Source organism: Barbus barbus, assembly GCF_936440315.1.
Source record: "Barbus barbus genome assembly, chromosome: 30".
Classification (NCBI taxonomy): domain Eukaryota; kingdom Metazoa; phylum Chordata; class Actinopteri; order Cypriniformes; family Cyprinidae; genus Barbus; species Barbus barbus.
This window is the reverse complement of record NC_136758.1, coordinates 1,940,915-1,963,466: the sequence shown is the minus strand read 5'-3', so window position 1 is coordinate 1,963,466 and position 22,552 is coordinate 1,940,915. Positions and strand designations below refer to the sequence as shown.

General features: G+C 39.7%; 1 protein-coding gene across 1 annotated transcript in view; it reads right to left on the bottom strand.

Moving 5' to 3' along the window:
* The window catches only part of LOC306850218 (transforming growth factor beta-3 proprotein-like), a 36,365-nt gene extending 14,934 nt beyond the window's left edge, over positions 1-21,431 (bottom strand). Inside the window, exons 1-2 of the mRNA XM_079385727.1 lie at positions 20,496-21,431; positions 15,038-15,201 (exon numbers count right to left, since the gene is read on the bottom strand). Of these exons, the coding sequence (XP_079241853.1) occupies positions 15,038-15,201; positions 20,496-20,841 (510 nt within the window). The 5' untranslated portion in view covers positions 20,842-21,431. The remainder of the gene's footprint in view (positions 1-15,037; positions 15,202-20,495) is intronic.
* Between the last annotated feature and the right edge of the window lie 1,121 nt (positions 21,432-22,552).

Here is a 22,552-nt window from a genome sequence, read left to right as displayed (position 1 = left end):
CCTTATACTGCGATAAAAGCATTAGCAGTTAATCGCAACATGAAAATTTGATACCGACATATCCCTACTGGGAACATTGCTGTTGTGTTGCTGTCTATGGAGGGTCAGAGAGCTCTCAGATTCCATCAAAAATATCTTAATTTGTGTTCCGAAGATGAGCGAAGGTCTTACGGGTTTGGAGCGACATGAGGGTGAGTAATTAATGACAGAATTTTCGTTTTTGGGTGAACTATCCCTTTAAAGATCATAACGGTTTTAATAGGTTTGCTGAATGCTCAAAAAGACAGCCCCGCCCCAAACTCACTAATTGTTTGAATCAGATGTTGACATGTTGGGCCACTCAAACAAACATTCTGCTTTCAAATATTGGCAGAACAATCGAATTAACAAGCTGTACGCATATGAATGCCACCATAAAATGGTATCCTATTTGTAAGTGGGAAATTTAGGAAATTTCCAAATTTCATTTGTTAAAATTCGTTTTTTTCTTGTTTTCATTTACAATGAAACAATAAAATTATTACAGAACTAGTATTTTCAGCAGCTAAAATTGTTTTAAGTCAGTTATTTCTATCTTTTGCTGTAGTATGTCAGTAGGAAATATCATTTTACATTTCCAAACATTCATTTAGCCATTAATTGAAATAATCCAGTGAGATTTTTGACATCTAATCTGATCATCATCCAGTCTGTCTGGAGTGACATGAAGAAACAGAACGTCTCGGTTACGTATGTAACCCTTGTTCCCTGAAGGAGGGAACGGAGACATCACGTCGGGTGACCGACGAATTGGGATCTCGCTTAGAGAGACCATTCCACTACGAGTGTATCTAAACGAGCCAATGCACATTGGCATGCGATTATTGCTTCCAGCTGCCGCTGATCACAGCGAACGTGTTAGGGGTTGCCCAGCCCACAGCTCTACAAATATCTGCCAGCGAGGCACCACGAGCCAACGCCCAAGATGATACAACACTTCTAGTAGAGTAGGGTCTCAACCTGAACGGGCAGGGCACACCCTGTGCCTGGTAAGCCAGGGTGATGGGGTCCACTATCCAGTGGGCCATCCTCTGCTTGGAGATGGCATTCCTTTTCTGCCGGCCTCCGTGACAGACAAAGAGCTGGTCTGAGGTCCTGAAGCTTTGCGTCCTGTCAACGTAGCATCTCAATGCACAGACGGGACAAAGCAAAGCTAGGGCTGGGTCTGCCTCCTCCGAGGGCAGCGCTTGCAGGCTCACCACCTGGTACCTGAAGGGAGTAGTGGGAACCTTGGGCACATAGCCGAGCCGGGGCCTCAGGATTACCTGGGAATCAGCCGGCCCAAACTCTAGGCACAAGTCGTCGACCGAAAATGCGTGCAGGTCCCCTACCCTCTTGATGGAGGCCAATGCCAGCAGGAGCAGAGTCTTCATTGAAAGAAACTTCAGCTTGACTGTCTGCAAGGGCTCAAATGGGCCCTGCTGGAGTGCTCTGAGCACTAGAGACAGGTCTCCAGAGGGTATAGAGGGGGGCCGTGGAGGATTTAACCTTCTCGCCCCCCTAAGGAACCTGATGATCAGGTCATGCTTCCCCAGCGACTTCCCGTCCACGGGGTCGTGGTTAGCAACAAAAGTGCAACCACATAGACCTTAAGGGTGGAGGGAGACAGCCTTCGCTCCAACCCTTGCTGCAGAAAGGACAGCACGACTCTGATTGGGCACCTCCAGGGGTCTTCTCGGTGAGAAGAACACCACTCGACGAACAGGTTCCACTTCAAGGCATAGGCATGTCTCGTAGACGGCGCTCTCGCCGAAGTGATGGTGTCAACTACCTCTTGGGGTAGGTCACCTAGAACCTCCGCGTCCCATCCAGGGACCAGACATGAAGTTTCCAGAGGTCTGGACGCAGGTGACATAAGGTGCTGTGCGCCAGTGCATCCGTGCCGAGTGTTCCCTCGGTCAGGGAGTAAAACAACTGGCAATGAGAGGTCTCTAGGGACGTAAACAGGTCTACCTGAGCGGGTCCGAAACGTCTCCAAATCAGCTGGACCATCTGGGGATGGAGTCTCCACTCTACGGGGAGCGCAGCTCCTGACAGCTCGTCGGCTGCCCGGTTGAGCAAGCCCAGAATGTGAATGGCACGAAGCGACCTAAGATGTTTCTGACTCCAGAGGAGGAGGTGGCGGGCGAGTTGCGAGATGCGACGGGAGCGTAGACCATCTTGTCGGTTGATGTACGCAACGGTCGCAGTGTTGTCCATGTGGACCAGTACATGATTGACTCATAGGTGGCTCTTGAGATGGATCAAGGCCAGGCATACTGCCAGCAACTCTAGGCAATTGATGTGCCAGCGCAGTTGGGGGCCCGTCCAAACTCCCCGCACTGCAAGCCCGTCGAACGTGGCACCCCAGCCAGTGGTGCAGGCATCCGTGTAAACCACAGCATGCCTGAAGACCTGTTCCAGGTGTACTCCTGGCCAAAGAAATGAGAGGTCTGACCACAGGGTGAGGGTTTGGCGGTAGGCCGATGTGACTTGGACCCGGTGAGTGCCGCGTTGCCAGGCCCAACTCGGGACTCGGCCATGGAGCCAGTGTTGAAGCAGTCTCCAAGACGCTTCAAGAAAGCTACCTGTAAAGCTACAGTACTGTTAAAAGTTTTAGGCACTTGTGTAAAAATGCTGTAAAATGAGGATGCTGTCAAAAATTATGTCAGAATAAATTTTCTTTATCAATTAACTTCTATTAACTAAATTAAATCAGCATTTGGTGTGAGCATCCTTTGTGTTTAAAGGAGCTTTTGCCCTCGGTGCACATGAGCAGAGTTTTCACTGAAGATTTTATGTCTGATGTAAAACGCAACTGCCCTCATGTTTTGCCATAAACAGCAATCATGTTTGTTAAAACAGTAAAATTCCTGTCATCTTTGCAGGACTGTGATATGAAGAGTGTACAAAGTAACACATCTGTATCAATAGTGTTAAAGTGAATAGCACATAGCAGGCACAACACCAGTATAAACAGAAATCTAATGGTATGTGTCACATGACTAAACGTGTCATCAATTTTAAAAGCCTCCATTTTCACAGTCCACACTACAACGTGAAAACAGCGTTTTCAAATTAATCCACTTTGGAAAGCGTTTGGAAAGCTCAGTTTTCCTTGGCAAAAACGGACAGACAGGCCAAAACGGAGAGAAAAAGAGGCATTTTCAAACGAAAACGTGTTAGTGTGCACAAGGCTAAACTGCACAATTACTATAGAATAGCCTATATAATGATTCAGTTTACAGCATAAAACACATCCAATGCACATTCTTTATTCATCATTTTGTACTTGCAGAGTTAAAAAATCTCTTTGAATTTCATGCAAAAAATGTATATCACCAAAGTGATTTGAAGGCACCTGACGTCGTAATTTCGATTTCCCAACGCAACTACATTCGACTTTCCAAGGGGAATTGAACGCACCAGTTTCTAAAAGCGTCTCACAGTCACAGTGTTTCACTCTTCTGAACACTGAACTGAGATACGAGCAAAGTATGTTAACATGGAAAATATTGATGCACGTGAGCTTGAGGAGAACACAAACTCTCTCCGCACACTACAGAAAGACAGAGATTAATCCAGACACCGGAGCTGCCCGAGGCCAAACGCTTCTGCTCTTTCACTCATGGAAAAAGTGAGTCTTGGAGTCTGATAGACCATAATACAGCACGTCAACGCCTGCAAACCAATGGCCCGAACTCAGTCAACACACGCTGAACTTCCTCGTTCACGCCTCTGATTGACAGCTACATTTGACTGCAGGTGAAGATTCTTATTCAGAACCAGTTCCATTGTTTTTAAATACTGGAACTGAATCATTTCCATGATGTTGTTGACTGTTCGGAGCTAAAATACTCTGGCAGACATCAGCTCATTTCCACTCTGTCTACATAGACAGCATCCTAGACAGAAACGCATAAGGGAACAATTTAGAAAGTATTTTTTGCAACTCATCATCACACACATAACTTTGTATTGATACTTTTCAATACTGAATTTATTACATTTATTACAAGGCGCTCTGCTTGATTCTGATTAGTCAGTCGCGACATTAACAGCATTTTTTTTTTATTTCTGACAGGAATGAAAGTGAGGCTGTGAGGGATTGAAGTACAGCGTGTAGAGTGGATTGTACTGTTGTTTAACAACATAACGACTGTTCTGACGAAACGTCTATCCGATAAACATTTCAGTAAACAAAAACCTCCATAAAACAGATTTGAAAGTAGTGAGTTGTGAAAATTACGTGATCTTTTAATTTGTGTTCGATTCAGTTTGGTGCCTAACCTGACTAAAATAACATTCATCCAGATATCTGAAGCTACGGCATTACAATCTTGTGTCTGTCTTATAGACTAATTATTGATTAGAAAATGAAATCTGAGGACTTCAGTATTATTAACAGTGCATTTTTATTATAGTGTTCGTTTTCTTGCCAGAATGATTATACACTAATGGATTATAGGATAATAAACAGGTAAGATTTTAAAACAGCTTCATCTCAAATCAATATTTCATGTCCCTATAATTATTTATGAGGTTTATTTACTATAATAAGTAGTATGACTGTACCTTATCCCTTAAATGTCTGTCTTGTTTGAACTTGTTTACTCATCTTGGCTAAAAGCCATTTTCTAAGAACCGTTTTTCTTCACAGAAGCTTTGTATTTAGTGAGCTAATGAAACATTTAAACTCATATCAATATTTTGTGTTCAATTATTTAGTTATGTGGAGGGCAGCCGTGTAATAAGCAGGATAAACCCCTTCACGGTGATCACCCTGTCAAGGTTTATTTTGCAACAACAACTATTCGGATGTACATTATCCCTTACTTGTAATTGATATTTCTCTCCCTTTGGATATATTTTTTCACTAATCTCTTCACAATGCATTCTGGGATTGCCGTCTCCATGATGAATACTATACACTATGCACTATTCACTCCAGTGTTTAGTGGATGAACTGTGTTCAACAGTGCATTTTCAACACTCCACACTTAATTTTTTCAGTTAAATAAGTGCATCCCCAGGTATTTAACGTGCACTTCTTGTTGGAGTTTTCAGTGTGAACACACTACTTGCACTAGGCTATTTATACAACAAAATGGCACATAATAGTGTTTCCTAAATATCTGCAAAAATTGTATTTTTGTGCACACAAAAAAAGAAAAAATGCATGCAGCACCTTCAATTTTTAAAACGAATTTTTAAAAAGATGGATTCTGTTGATACTGATTGTATTTGATTGGTAACAACCTGGTGTGTCTTATTGATTGATTTAATGGTTTGATTTTAATAAATTCTGAATAAAACAAACCTTAATGGAGAAAATTATACAAGAAAGTACAGTTTTAGTTTTTCTACTTCAAAATGTAATGTTTAATTCAGTGTGTTACTTGCCACTTCTTGTAATTGTTTGTGAAAGTTACATGAAATTGTGTTTTGTGTGTGTGTGTGTGTGCATTTAATAAGGTTAGAGAAAACTGCCTTACGAAAAGATGCCATAGGAAATTAATTTAAAGGGTCAAGTATGATGAACGGCGCTTTATTGTGCCATCCCACTTTTACATTAACTGTTCCCTCCTGGTGGAATGACCTAAAACATTCCTGTGATTTTAACGGTAAAAAACTGTGAACATGCTACTGTAAAAACCTGTTAAATGGTTAAAACTAAGTTCCTGTAAAATTTATAGGGAAAAAACGTAAACTGACGTTCCCAGAATTCCCTGCGTTGCATTTTAAATTTTGTTTGAATTTGAAGTTTTTTCTTTGAAATAACTGTTTCTTCGTAGTTGTTTCTTATCAGTTATGTTTATTAGGGTTTTATGTTACATCTAATGTTGTTAAAGTAATGTTTATAGCATATTTCAGTTGAGTCTGAAATATGAGTCTCACCATGATGGTGTTTAGTGTTTGTGTGAATGACACTGTGCACTTTCTATATATGTTATTATTTAAAAGCTGCTTGTGATAGGCTTTGGGTTCATCATGTGACTTTCTCATCACCACCTGCATTTGGTGGTTATCAGTGTATTTCAAAGGTACAGAACAGATTTCAGTACTTCAATAGATTGGTATTTTAACATTATAGTAGTTAATGAAATTACGGTATTTAACTGTAAATGTAAGTTAAAACCGTAAAACCTAAAATGTCGTTACAGTATTTTTTATGGTAGAATTCCGGCAACCACAGCTGCCGTTTTTTTACCGTAAATTTTACAGATTTTTTTTTAAAGTGTGCCCAACTCAATCCGAGCAGCTGAGTCCTTACTCATCTTCAAGAATCGGCTAAAAACACATCTCTTCCATCTTTATTTGACCCTCTGACTCTAGCACTTTCTATTCTAATTCTATTATTAAAAAAACACTAACTACTCTATTCTTTTTGTATTCTATTTGTTTTATTTATTATATAATAATAATAAAAAACCTTGCTATGTGTACTACGTTAAGCTGAGACTTGTCATAGCACTTGCATATTATTGCTCTTTTGTTGTTTTTGATTGCCTCCATTATCCTCATTTTTAAGTCGATTTGGATAAGTGTCTGCTAAATGACTAAATGTAAAGTAAAGTAAAGTAAAGTCGTGACGTATTGTCAAGTATGGTGACCCATACTCGAAATTGGTGCTCTGCGTTTAACCCATCCAAGTGCACACACACAGCAGTGAGTAGTGAACAAATGCACACACACACACACACACACACACACACACCGTGAACACACACCCGGAGCAGTGGGCAGCCATGCTGCAGCGCCCGGGGAGCAGTTGGGGGTTCAGTGCCTTGCTCAAGGGCACCTCAGTCGTGGTATTGAGGGTGGAGAGAGCGCTGGACATTCACTCCCCCCACCTACAATCCCTGCCGGCCCGAGACTCGAACCCGCAACCTTTGGATCACGAGTCCGACTCTCTAACCATTAGGCCACGACTTCCCTAAAAAGTAAGTATCAGTAAGTAAGTAAAAGTAAGTATCAGTCCGTAATTGTAAAGTTATTGTCAGTCATTGATCAGAAGGTGCAAATTACAAATTTGTTAACTGTGCAGAGTCATTTAATTTCTTACAAAGCTATCCCAACCATCAACTGCACAGAAATTGCAGTAGAAGTCAGAAGACCCTTGAAAGTAGCTGTAAGAATGCGGCCCCTCGCTGTCTGACGCTTTAGTCTGCCAGATAAAATCAGCATCCGCCGCTGCTCCGGAGCACGGAGGTCCCACCACTGCTTGGCCCATGAAAAGCAGGCTAGGATAAGTAGGTTCTGGAGCGCTGCGAGGAGCTAATCTAACATCCTGAGAGCGCGGCTGGGGGTGGAGGTCCGTGGAGAGCACTTCAGCGGCCCATGCAAGAACCACGGCGCTCTCTCCTGCAGGGCCCGAGACCAGCGGCTCCTTTACAGGATATGCTGGAACACCATCAGGGCTCTCAGGCTCTCACGGGAGATCGGTCAGGAAACGGAGCGAAAATACAACACCTATAGAACATATACTCGTGGAATGAATCTGTTATATAATGGCTCTCAGGCCTGCGAGCCGCAGGGTTTTATATTGCGGTCAGAGGCATCGGCATGTAAAACTAAAGCTCTGAGTTTCTCAGAATGCTTCCTTTGTTCGCTTGCAATTGTGCAAATGTTCTTCTGTATAATCCATCAGCACCTGGAATACAGATCAGGCCTGTAAAAGACTCGCGCTCTATCTCACTTCAGTACAGTGCCATCATCTTTCTCTCGTGTCTGTGTTTGTTCTGTGTGTGGAAACTCTAGTATTTGAGGCTTAGATGTGAAGGATGTGTTGTACGGTGAATTGTATTTAAAAACCTGCAAACAATGACAAAGGTAAAAGACTGTCTGTATGAACTAAAGCATTGCTTATAATTGAACTGTAGAAAACAATTGATGTGTAGGCATTTTAACCGGAGTGTCTATTCACACTAAGTTTAATAGCCCGCCTTGTTGGCAAAGGCTATTTACACTAACTCCACCCACCAACGTTTGATTGGGTTAGTCAACAATAAAAGACACTTGCTCTGCATCAGTTCCAGTGGTGTAGATGGTAAGGCGCATGCTTGTTGACTCGAGTTCGAGCCTGCCTTTTGGCAAACTTTTTTTCTCCCTTTTCAAATCTCATATCGCATCGGAAAGGCATTTGTTTTGAATAAAAATGAAGGAAATAATCAAAAAGTTTAAAATAAAATTATCGGGTAGGGTTACGGTAGGTGTAGGGGAGGGATTTATTGTTGCAATAAGGTGGAATCCATTTAATAATTTGAATTAAAACTATAATTTACACTCAATGCATTATTATTGCGTACGGATTTATAATGTACTACACTGCAAAAAAAAAAAAAAGAAAAGTTGAGCCAACTTAAAAGTTTAAGGCAACCAGCCTAAGCAGATTTTTGAGTTTTCTCAACTTATTTTTTAGGAAATGTCTCAACTTTTTGTTGTATAAACTTAAAACAGTGTTTTGTTTACAGTGTACAATACTGAGGTGCAGATAATTGCCACTATTTGCAATAAGTAGTATAAATAGCAGAAAATCTTGCTATTTTAACAGTGTAAATAGGATCCATTGCTATTTGCACTTAGTGTAAATATCCGCTGCAGCATTTGAACTAATATGTAAAAAGCTATTAAGATTTGGTTAATTGTTAAAAATATTAATTTACACTACAATTGGGGATTTTTTTAAATATTTGTGAAAGAAGTCTCTTCTGCTAACAAGACTACATTTATTTGATCTAAACAATAAGTGAAATATTATTACAGTTTTAAACAGCTGTTTTCTGCGTGAATATATTGTAAAATGTAATTGATTGCTTTGATTTTTGAATTTTCAGCATCATTACTGCAGTCTTGAGTGTCACATGATCCTTCAGAAATCATGATAATATACTGATTAAAACATTATTAACATTTCTGATTTTCATTAATGCTGAAAACAGTTGTGCTGCCAAATAATTTTGTGGAACGCTTGATAGATTTTATTTTTCAAGATTCTTTGATGAACAAAGTTCAAAAGAACAGCATTTATTTGAAACAGAAACCTTTTGTGACATTATACATGTCTTTACTGCCACTTTTGATCAATTTAATGCACGCTTGATAAATAAAAGTATTAACTGCTTTCAAAAACATAAAACAATTTTACTGACCCAAAACTTTTGAATTGTAATGTATAAAAAAATATATAAGCAGTTTAAGAGTGTTGGGAGACGGACTTGATTATTTCATTCACTGTTCTTTGTTTTCTGTTTTCATAATAACAGCACATTCTCTTATTTATTTATTTTTTTATTACTACTTTTCTAACTGAAGTTGAAATCTATATGGTCACAGAACAACCTCAAGAGCTCATGATCAGTCAGTTTTGAAAGATTTATACTAAAAATGTATTCCAGGATGATAACTTCATCATCTCTGATAGCCAGACTCATGTCTGTTTGTGTCCCTGTGTTTCTGAGATCTTGTGCATTATGAACACAAAATGCTCCAGGTTCACTGTATTTACACATTTGTGTCATTACACCCTAGAGAAAAAGAAATATACTAAAATTGATTTGAAATGCATTTATTTCATGCCAAGTATACTACAAATAAATGTACATATTAATGTTCTTAATAAAAACACCCTGCAATTCTACTTTTAGTATGCTAAACTGGAACAAGTAATTTCATGCTTAATTCACTTTAATTGTGCTGAAGTCGTGCTGAAGTCCAACTAAAGATATACTGAAGTATATTTGATTGTGCTAAAGTGGAAATATTGCAAGTATACTTCAGGTACATGTTAAACGCATTTAAAGACCAATATTATTCAAAGATCATACAATCCTTATAAAACACATTTTAGGCTTAATATTAAGAAATGTGCATTGTGCACAAGTAGTACTAATATCATTTTTAGTAAGTCTTCAGCGATATGTCAGTAAATATGTTAATAGATTTGAACTATACTAAGTATGAAATAAATGTATTTTAAATATATTAGTTTTTTACTCAGGTAGTTTAGCACAGTACAAACACAAAGGAGATGGCAGCACCTCTCATATGAAGAGCTACACACAAACACATCAGGGTTTACACACAACACATGAACCATATGTTTGGCATAAAATATTCATTTTGGAATGAGCTATATGTGTAGGGAGGGTAATCGGAAAAGCATGCCATTTAAGAATATTTTTATGTCTAAATTACCTTTATATTGTTTTATGTTTGCATTAAAATGTAAAGAATATTGATATAAAAAATTATATTTGAATATAATACAATGCAACATTTACTCTTGGTCCACAATCGAGTTTGTTTTTTGGCTCTTAGTGGTGAACGACTGTTGTAAACTTCATTAAATGATTGGCCTACAAGCTGCATGTGATCTTCTTGAGAACTCCAACATCTCTTCTCCTAATGATCCTTTATTTTAAAGCACGATAAATGCATTTCCTCCTGTGTGGAGTCACGGCTTTGCTTTACAGGGATCTGCAGAAAGTGCTGTAACTCAGCCTTTGTGTTAGTTTATGAAATAGTTTTGGCTTCATAATGCTTTCAGCTACCAGTAAGACTCATACGCTCAGCTCAGTTTCAACTTCTGTTCATTTACATCCCTTCCACAGAATTCTGCAGATTTTCCCTTTAAAAATAGAAGAGAAAATGCAAAAACATCCAGAGATCCCACCTGGGCCTGATCATAAATCCTCTAAATCTTCTTGGAAAAATAAATTATTAACCCTATAAAGCCTACTGTATCATATTTGAAGGCCTCTAAATGATCAACATGATCAAAACTTTGCTGTTAAAGCTGTTTCACACTCAATCTGCTGCATGCTTTCTGTCTCTGATCGATAGTTTAGACTTTTTTAACTCTAAAATCTCCAGTAAAAGCTCTTTAAGTATCATATAGTAACACTATTTAGTACTTCCAGCTGCTGCTTCAGTGTCTTTTTCTGTCAAATCTTAAACATCAGAATAACTGCAGTCATATTTCCAGATGAACTCTTACTGGACTGAAGCAGCTCAGCTTTACTTGATTCTCCATCAATCATTTTCTAGAAAAATCAGTGCGTCTCAAATCTGATCATCAGGATCTTTTGAGGAGCGTTTGTTTCCAGAAGCTTTACTTTCTCTGTTCCTCAGCGGAGGAATGATCTTCATCTCACATCTTCTGAGGAGCGTTTATTTCTTCATCTCTCAATCAGCATTGCATTGCATTGCATTATATGTTTGGATCATATTAATCTCATCTTACTAAGACATATTATTGGAGATATAGAGCGATGACTGATATTTAGATCATTTTATGTCAGTATCTGCTGTACTGTTATAAAAATCTCAGTGATTTATATCACGAGCATCAGAATTTCATCATATACTGTAAATATCAGCATCTGCAGCATATTGCATAATTAAAATTGAGCAGTTTTTCCTCCATATCATCTTGAGACCCAGATATGGGGTTTTTGCCTCTGTAGTGGATATTCTATTTCAGTGTATTTCTCTGAGACCTCACATGTCACAGTTGTAAGTCTGGATGTCCTGTACAGAGCACATTCAGGGCTTTATAGAGATATTAAATGTTTGGTAGTTTCACCAGGACCACTCCCTCTCCCAGGTCTTTAAAAATGGCTAAATTTAATTTAGTGAAAAATTTTACATCCTTATGGAAATATAATTATATTTTGTAATTGACATTTAAATCTGAATAAAGCAACATCTCTGGAAAATATTATGGGTGTTCAAAACAGGACATCATTTCATATATGTCCACTGTAGAGGACACCAGGACTAAAGCCCTTTATCGGGCAAAGAACTATTCGGTAACTTAATCGACCATTCATAATGGCGTTTACATGTCTCTCCGTGAGCTCGTAAAAGCACATGGATTTCTCCTAGCCAATCAACGGATGTCAGTCTACGTCACCGATAGTAACACCATGGCATCTGACCAATCAGGAGTTGCCTGCGCCATTACAAACTTCAGTATCATCCGTAATTTCTGAAAGACGGATCTATGCTCCAACCTCCTCAGACAAACATTAATACCAGCGAAACGAACAATGGTAATTTAGTGAAACTCACTCGGCTCTTTTATGGAAAGAGGGTGACTGCGGTTGTGCCAGCTGACCCCGCCATCAGTGACGATGAGGACTCTGATGAGGAAGACGATGACGTGGCAGACCCCGACCTCATCCCACTCACCCACAACTGCCCGAGTGATACGGGCCTCTCTGCCAAGAGGAAGTGTGTGCAGACTGCAGTGGAGGAGCTTGAGGATGAAGACGACGACAATGAAGAGGAGGAGGAAGAAGACTAGCCAGCACCACAAGCCAAGGGCCCCACAAAGAAGGGGAAGCCAGCATCCAGGCTAACCACCTGGAAGAAGGTTGACCTGGACAACCAAGCCCTGCCTGAGTACCAACACGTTCCCCCTGACTTCATTGAGACTCCATATACTTACTTCAGCAAGTACTTCAGCCCCCATGTCATCAAGCATATAGCATACCAAACCAACTTATATGCAACCCAGAAGGACGTCAACACCACCTTCACCACTACTGAAGATGAAGTGAGGAGCTTTGTGGCCATCCCGCTCTACATGGGGATTTCTGAGCTGCCCTCCATTGATGACTACTGGGCAATGGAGACCAGGGTCCCTCAAGTTGCAAACCTCATGTCATCTAAGAGGTTCAGGTTGATGAGAAGGCTTGTCCACTTTAATGACAACACCCAGATCCCTGGCACCATCGACAGATTCTTCAAAGTCTGGCCACTGTTCAACCTCCTGGTTACTGTCTTCAGGAGTGAGCCACAGACCCCCAAACAGTCTGTGGATGAAGTTATGGTTGCCTACAAAGGCAAGACAGCTGGCATCCTGAGGCAATACATCAAGAGCAAGCCGGACAAATGGGGATTTAAGTTGTTTGCCAGGGCTTCTGAGGATGGCTTCATTCATGACCTGGTGCTATATCAGGGCAAAACTACACTGAAGGCCCACGGTGTCCCCATGATGTCTGAACAACAAGCCATGGGTGTCACCAGCCAGATAGTCTCCGTCCTTGCCAGCACCATGTCCTACTCCACCACCACAGCCATCTTTGCGGACAACTTATTCACCAGCCTGGAGATAGTGTGGTATCTGAACTGCAGGTACACGGGGACAGCCAGGGACACCAAAATATGCATTAGGCAACCCTCCATTGAAGTCCATCAAAGACATGGAGAAAAAGGCTGTCCCTCGTGGTGTGTATGACTACGTCACCAGTGATGATGGGATCCTTGCCCTCAGGTGGAAGGACAACAGGGTCGTCACTCTGCTGTCAACAGACATGGGGGTGGAGCCCATGTCCTCAGTCTACTGGTACTGCAGTGACACCAAGAGGAAGGAACCGGTAAGCTGCCCTGCTGTCATCAAGAGCTACAATGCCAACATGGGAGGCATTGACAAGAGTGACATGCTGGTCCACCTCTACCGCACCCCCATGAAATCCAAGAGGTGGTACATGTGGATGTTTGCATATGCAATAGATGTCAGCCTCACGAATGCCTAGATCATGTACAGGCGGGACATCAAGGCTCTTGCTGTGGATGGCCTGTCGTTGAAGAACTTCCGGATCCAGGTGTTTAGGAGCTGCAGCAGCCAGAGGCCAGTTATGTCTCGCCCCCGAAGGAGCTCATCATTTCCATGTGCACCCAGCACCTCTGTTGATATCCCCATGCCTATCCAGGGACACCGCAGCCACACCTCAGATGCTTCTTTGCGGTTTGACATGTCCCTGTTCCATGCCCCTGTCTACACCAACTGCCAGACCTGCAAGTACTGCAGCAGGAAGGGGAACATTTTGAGGTCAAATGTGGTCTGCAGGGTCTGTAAGGTCCACCTGTGCTGAACGCAACTGCTTCATCAAGTACCATGAAGTCGTTGCCTAAGTAAATGGACATGTTATGGCACATGAAAAAAAAAAAAGTTTCTAAATAAAAGAAAAAAAATCCTAAATAAAAAAATATATTAAATTTATATAGGTTTCATGTATTTATTAATATTTTATATATGTTTCTGATATTTTAAATATATATGCTTTTTGGAATAAAAATTACCATAGACTGGCGAGGAACCATATATGGTAACTTCATTGACCTTGATTTTCAACATAAAAATTATATATATTTTTTAAAGTCACAAAAGTTTAAAAGTCTTTTAATAACCTCCAATAACACTCCAGGGTTGAAATTTTGAATTTCCAAGTATTTCAATGAGTGCCTTATAAAGGGCTAAAAGCATGTTTGGGAGACATAACTATTGAATAGGAAGATAAATTATATATCAATTTTCTTATGAAATATCAGATATTATTATGAAAATCTGGCCAATTATTAATCCCTTTACGACAATAATTTTTTCACCATGCTGTCCCAACAGCAACACATTAATATACAAATTAGATACAGTGTATAGATACACTATGTTTAATGGGGGTTTATGGAAATGTTTACACACATATTGCATAAAACAAAATGGTATATCAAATCATTTTGTTATATATTTTATAAGTTGAGAATCATCCTTAAACAAAGTTTAGTATAAAAAGTGATTTGTGATTTAAAAAAAAAATCCCATTGTTTTGCCTTTTTGATGTCTATTAATGCTATTTTATTTTTAGAAAAACTGAGTCCTAGTGTCCTCTACAGAGGACATAGAATAAAATATGAATAAAATATAATTTTTCAAAAATTGTATTTTTCCATTTTGTTCTTATGATCTAAACAACGTAATGACATGAAAAAAATATTAAATTCACAAAGCTTTTTTGGGGCGGGGGGTCTCAGGAGGATATTCTCACCACTAAATGAGCCATGGATGAAATATGATTATCAACAAAAACCAACCACATATGTAAATGTGTAATATTTTGTCTAAGGTTTCAATAACTGGTTCCTTTTGGAATAATTAGATTGTTCTGACTATGATTTGATATGTCAGGCTGTACAGGTTGAATGTGACTAAATGAGAGCAGCTGGCTGGCACCTGGTAGAGCTCGATGCGCTGCTCGTTTCTCTTGGCGCTGGAGTTCGGCACCCGCAGCGCACGGAATTCTGCCCGGAACAGGTTGGTCGCGTTCTTCTCCATGCTGGAGACGTTGAAGCGGAAAACTTTGGACGTTATTCCCTTGGGGCAGTAGGGAAGGTCATCTGCAATGGGAGAGGTCAGAGAACAGCATCAGTTTCTTCTGATCTGATCTGATCACACATTCAGGTAAACCGGTCTGTTTATGCTTTGTGCCACGAGAGTCAGAAGTTCAGAAATGCTGAAATGAAAGCCAAATGTGTGAAAGACTGAACTCAGTGTTACTGCAGAACAGGTACAACAAAGCCCTCAGTTTACATGAATAACTGTCATATCATATTTCATGCTCTGAAGTACATGGGAGCTTCAACACTGTAAACAAATTTGGAGATTAAAGCTCATTACTGGAGTACGTATTACAAGAAAACACTATTACACTCTCTACTTTAAAATGTCATTTACTGTAGACATTTTGGTTTATGTCATGTAGTCAAATTTCACCCAAACTTTTAATAAATTTAAGCAAGAACTTATTGTAATTTCACATACAGGTTGTGTGCATTAATGTGCATTCATACAAATATGATACATATAGTGATTAACACAGTGCTTATCCAGCTTACCTTCCAGATTCTGTCCCAGTTGACTAAAACTTTTCATTTAGTATTTTATTCAACTCTTTTAAGAATAAACACAATAATAACTGTAAAGCATTTCTTCTGCTTTGTCTAAGGTCTAACGCTGATGACAGACCACAATCCATTAGCGACCCACTAAATTCCTGACTGGCTGGCTGGCGAGTCAGATGTGGAATATTTATGTAATATGAACAGATTATGCCAGCTTGGCTGCTGCAGTCCAGATCTGGCAAGACGCGCTGTGCATACTGTACCTCATGCAAACCGCACGCTTATGCAAGCCTCTTTCTTGATTTTGGTGCACAAAATGCAAAAGTGTACAAAGTCACACCATCTTTCCATTTGGTGCACACAATGCTCTTTTGCACTGCTTTCTTTTTTGATTTTGGTGCATGTTGTGCGCCATATGGAAAGATGGTGTGATTTTGTATATTTGTGGTTAACTGGATATATATATATAGGTTGATCCAATCGTCTCTCCGTAAGCTTCTCACGCTGCTCTCCTTCTTTAAGGTGGAAAGCCCCACTTTGAGATTTGAAATTCTAATCAACTCTTCGGTTTCCTTCTAGATGATCTCATTTTTCCTACTGCGGTGTTTTAGGTGGATTTCACATTATGGCTGATTTTCGCCAGGGCTCCAGTGCTCATTTGTTCCATGAATGGAAGTGCAGGGATTGTTGCTATAAATGAAGTCAAATACAAAGATTAGTTTGCAGTCATCAGATGTGGGTCAAACGGCCAGAGAGTGACGTCACAGCGATCGCACGTTTGCCCAAACACCTCCAGGATTTACAAACTGGAAAGAAAACAGACTGCTTTATCAGCAATACTAGTTAGTTGTTGCAAACTAGTGTTATTTTAGTATTGTGGTAGCAGTTTACAGTAAGGTTCTGTTTTTTAATACTAGTTAACTGCAGTAGTTAAGTTCAGTATGAAATAAGAATGAAAATCACTTCTGAAATATTTACTTTTACTAATAAACTATTAAAGTTAAAAGCTGTATCGGTTATTATATATTATTTAATGGACCTGAGATAACATGAACTAACTACAAACAGTATTTTTATTAACTAACATTAAATACTGTAACAAATAAAAATGCTAATTTTAGTTAATTTTACTTAATGCCTTAGTTAACCGTAACTAATTTCATCTTATTTGAAAGTGTTACAGTATTATTTATATACTTTTTAAATTCATTTTTTTTATATACTTTCAGATTTCATTTTAATTTGTTATTTTAATAATTATGTTATGTACTGTCATTTTTATTTGTTTTTTTATTTACTTATTTATCACTTATTTAACTCATTCCACTAGTCATTTTAGTGCTTCAAATTTAACTAAACAGAAATTAGAAATGTTGCTTTATCAGCTATGTTTTTCTTCTCATTTTTTTAGCTTTATTTCAATTGATAATGTTTTAATAGTTTTCGTTAATGATAATAACTAAACTGCAACATGTTTGCAAAAATGAGTGCATTGTTTCACCGATGTGCTTTCGCCAGTCCATCTTATTCAATTTCCCTTTCTAACATGCTCTCAGAAACGGTTAAGTCTGATTTCTGAGGTCCTGTCGTTGGTTGGACTCTAAACACGGACCCTACAGAGAGACTAGGAGGCGTCTCCCGGCTCAGATATAAGCATCCTGTGTCTGGGATGTCCTTCCTCTCCTGCCAGGTGACATGATCCAGAGCTCCAGAGAGAGCGGTGGGTGTAATCAGGCCAGCGCTGAGGTCAGAGGAGAGGAGGAGCTGCACAAATATGCTCCTAGCTGAACGCTGCCACTTAGTAAGTCTTATATAATGAAACAATCTCAGCCTCTTGCATAACTTATACCTGTATGGTTACTTCTATTACAGACAATTATACACTTTAATAGTTTTAAACGTTTGTCTTAAATTACTTTCATCATCTTTAAGTGCTGAAATGCACTTTATAGCTATTTTTAAGGGGTACGCTCTCAAAAATAAAGGTGCTTAAAAGGTTCTTCAAGCAACACCATAGAATAACCATCTTTGGTTCCACAAGAAAAACCATTCAGTCAAAGGTTCTTTAAAGAACCATCTCTTTCTTACATTTTTATAATCTGAAGAACCTTCTTTCACCACAGAGAAGCTTTTGTGAAACAGAAAGGTTCTTCAGATGTTAAAGGTTCTTTATGGAACCATTTAGACAAAAAGTTTCTTCTATGGCATCGTGAAGCACCTTTATTTGTAAGAGTGTAGTGATATTTATGATTTGTAATTTTATACAAAAAGAACTGCTGTAACCAATATTGATGTCTTTATCATCACAGAAACATTTTAGAACACAACTTTCAATAAAAAACTTTTATCAAAAGTCTAGAAGCCAAATTAAACATCTTTATACCACAGAGAAAAAAGCCTACAGCCATCACAGCAGATTGAACGCAAATCAAAGCAACTTGTAAAGGCTGATCAAGACACACTATCTTTGAAGAACATCGTGTGTTTTCTTTCAGGTCCTGCGCTGTCTTTTTTCTGCTTCCAAATGGCAAGTCCGAAGTGAAATGAGGTCATGCGGTAAATATTCTGAGTGCATTTATCAAGCGCTGTATAATAGGCTGTGACCCATCTGACTGTTTGACTCGGTTATTCGAAGTATCTTTGAGTGAATGTGGAATCCCTCAAATAAATGACACGACGGCTGAAAGGCCGCAGACTGTGAGATGAGATAATGTGCAAAAGCCTGCTGCTGACTCCAGCGCTCACGTGACGAGAAACGAGAGAAGAGGAGAAGGAAAAACGTGCGTGTTTGAGTGTTTTGGCCTGCAAATGCCATCTCTGTTTTGCTTGGAAATTACATCACCTTCTTACTATTAAACATATCAGAAGGGCCGCTTTCTGCAGCTCTGATCTTCTCTGGCGCCCGCGGCTGTGATTTCCAAAAGCCAGATACTGTTAACCGGGAGACTGTCACCATCTGCTAACTGGGTGTTCCTCCGTCAACAGAGAACATTTTCTGGAAAGTTGACTGGCAGTTCAAGGGGTTTTGAGTGCTGGAACGCAGGTGCGTGGCTTTATCTCGCTCTGCTCCTGGTTAATGGATAAACAGGTCTGGAATGGCAAAAATGCTTTCCAGTGATGTCACGCAGTCATTTTTGGATGCGCCGATAAGAAAGCGTAACCTGTTGATGCACTCAGAGCCATGAATACTGCCTGGGACGCTTGGAAAAGCATGACGCGTAAATGATTCCACACGGCGCGAGCTTCCAAAACACAGCGCATGAAAAAGCCATTAGTTTAGCTGATGTGAATGGAACGTGAATATACATTACTCCATCCCTGCCACGTTCTCCCATACTGTGCTTGCTGAAACTGAACACTGCTCAATGGAAAGAAAAGAGATCCTGTCGCCAGTCCGGTGTGGATGCGCTTGAGTCTTCCCGCTTGAGTGCTAAAATTCTTTTGTTTGTGCTGCGGGATGAAGGCTCCAGCAGGACTTTATCTAAAAATAGCACGCTGAGCGTTTGCCATAGTGGTGTGGGGAGATAATCATTTAATCTGAAGCTCTTAATATATACATTTATGAGTTGCAATCACTTGCTGCCATCGCATTTCTGAAAATATAAAGAAGGGTGTTCAAAAAAAGACAAGTGAAATCAAAATGGGCATTAACTCCATTCCAATCCTAAAAGTTGACTCACAAGCACATATTTTGTCCAATCAGATGCTCTCTAGAATAAGAAAGCCCCTCCTCCTAATACCACCTGCCACCAACAACAAGCAGCAAATCACCGTTCACAAAGAAGACTATGCATGTCAAGTGGGGCTTTTAAAAGTGTTACATTCTAGAAATAAAAAAGATATTTGAGACAGTTCAGATCAGAAACCTCTGGAGAAACTCTTTTTCTGAGGAACGTTCCAAAATGGAACTCATAAGTTCCTGCGAGATCTTCGGCTTCCTCCAGTACACTCTTAAAAATAAAGGTTCTTCGTTGGCATTGATGGCTCCATAACATCCAAGGAATCTTTCCATTCCATAAAAGGTTCTTAATAGTGGGAAAAGGTTGTTCAGATTATTAAAATGCTCTTCACACTAAGAAAAATTGTTCTTTATGGGAAGTTTTTTTTTTTTGGGGGGGGGGGGGGACCCAGAATGGTTCTTTTATGGCATCAGCTCTCCACAATCTCTTGTGTTACCTTTGAACAGCTTCTCTGTGCAATCAAGTGTGCTAAACTAGGAAGACATTCACACAACTGACTGTGTCCTCAAATAATCTGGGGCCCGTCTGGACTTGGACAGGACCCAGACACACATGGGAAATTGGTGGGGATCGTTTTGCACTGACCCTCCGATGAACGAACAGACCAGACAAAGAATGCGAATGCTTTTCAGATGTCAAGTTTTTCCATTTATGAACAAACTGATTAAAACCTGTTTGGTAAATCTCATCATGTGAACGGCGTAACGTGAGTCACAGCTGCACTAGTATCACCTGCCTGTAGCAATTTATAACACAATTACATTATAGAACTCTTAACAAACGGAACGGCTTGCCAATTTTCAGTATTCAAATATTTCTTGGTGAATTTAATTAAATAAACCAATGCTCAGAAATTCTTTGAACTGCATTGTTTATATTGCACCCTTCTCTCTAGATATCAGCATTGGCCATTACAGAACTAAATCAATTCTTTTGTTTTGTTTTTGCATTTGACCTCCTGATCTATTTCTATGGTTATTTTAAAGTGTTACTATAAACACAGAAGGAAAGCCCTGTCTCCGGTGTGAGACCGCCTCGTCGTGGACTTACTGTTTTCAGGGGAGCCCTGGATCATGTTGAATTTGTGTATCTCTTTAGCGTAGTATTCGGTCTCGGTGTTGTCCTGGCCGCAGCTCTGATGTCTGTCTCTCCCTAACTCCTCCAGCAGTTCCCTAGTGCTGTTATAGAGGGCCAGCACTTGATAGGGCACCTGACTAGGGCCCAGGGTCTGTGGCGGGCTGGTCAGCCTCAGCTTGCTGAGGATCTGACCCCGGATGGCCTCCACCCTCTTCTTCTTGATGTGGTCGATGTCCACCGTGGTGCAGGTTGATAGAGAGAAACTCATGGTCACACTGTTTAAGAGAAGGAAAAACAGCAGTCCTCTGCCCAAATGCATGGTTTATTCTGTGCACTTGTCACTCTAATAAACTCAGTTCCAGTTCAGTTGAATAGGTTTAAAAGGATAATGAGACTGAATTCCAGGTTGTCCTCTCTATGGGCTGGAGTTCAAGTGCTGAGCCTGTTTTCTCCATGAGATTCCATGCTGCAACCTTATTCCATATCAGCACTGCACAGTAATCCCATAACATCCTTAAACATCCATCATTGGCACTTACAAGAAGCCAGATTTCAGCATAGCGTTCCCCAGCCGCATTTCTCCCTAAACCGAGCGCTGTGAAGGACTTTTCTGTGGAGGACCTTGCTGTCAGACTCACTGTCTCTCTGCTCGCGCTGGGCTGCCAGGCTTATTTCGCTCGCGCTGCGCGTTTATAGGCCGAGCCGGAGTGACGTATGCGGTGGGCGGAGCTCTCCGCCACTTTCCCATTCATGCGATCGCTTTATATAATAACTAACGCATAGAAAATGTAATTGCACATTACGTAACCCAAAGCGATGGAAACGAGTAGAATATTTTAGAAATGACTGTGCAATCCTAATTATCCAAACGCCAAAGGTCCTTCTGAGTAGCACACAGACGCTCGCTCTGACCGCTGGGTTTGTGAAGTGTGTGCGCCTCCTGCTGGAAGAGGACATCATCACACGCTTTATAGCAGCCGCGGAGATCATTCTGTGTTAGACGCACTGTTCATTGAAATCTTCATTTTATGCAGGGAAAGCGGGGTGAGTTGAGCCAGTTGAAGACAGACAGCACATGACAGTAATGGGTCCAATTTTTATTTTTTTATTGAGGTTTTTTAGTCAATTTTAGTTTTATTTAATTTGAGTTATTTTAGTACTGCAACAAACAAAATGGAAATGAAATAATATATATAGGCCTATATTCAATTTATAAATGTGTATATATATATATATATATATATATATATGTGTGTGTGTGTGTGTGTGTGGTTCATGCACATATATGTAGTTGTTTTGGGTTTTTTTGGTGTTTGTCTTAGTGTTATGTTAGAATCATTATTATACTCTTATACCTTTTGTTCTTTAATATTTTGAATTGTTTTTAGCTTTATTTTTTGTTTTCATTTAAATGTTAGGTTTTGAAATTTTGTTGTATGCATTTGTCATTTTTATTTAATTTCTTTATTTTTTAAATGTGTGTATATATATATATATATAGTATTTATAAAGTTTCAGCTTTTAGTTTTGGATCTGTTTTAGCTGTTTTAATGCTACAATCGATTGCTTCTGTTGTCATCATCTGTAAATATGTAGGCTACATATATTTCAGGATGTGGTGCATGTTTGGGAATAATCACTTTGGGTCTAAAATAAACTGCTTTCAAAATATGGCTTTCTAAAAAATTCAAATAAAATAAATAAATAAATAAAACTGTGCTTTCTTGGCCCAACTCGCCCCCAGTGAGGGGTAAGTTGAGCCTAGAGAGAGGATAAGTTGAGCCACATAGAGTTATACTGTGCCACTGATTATGCTGAAGTAAAACTGAACATTTTCACCTCATGCTATGTCAAACGAAGAGAAATTCAATAAAAAATGGCTCAAGACACTGGGTTAGGATCCAGCCAGGGACGGATTATGAGGCACCGGTGCCCTGGGCAGGGACTGATGATCATTTTTTCTCAAATTCAAATAGTAATGGATTTTATCTACACTAAGTGCAAATAGCTATAGATTACATTTACACTAT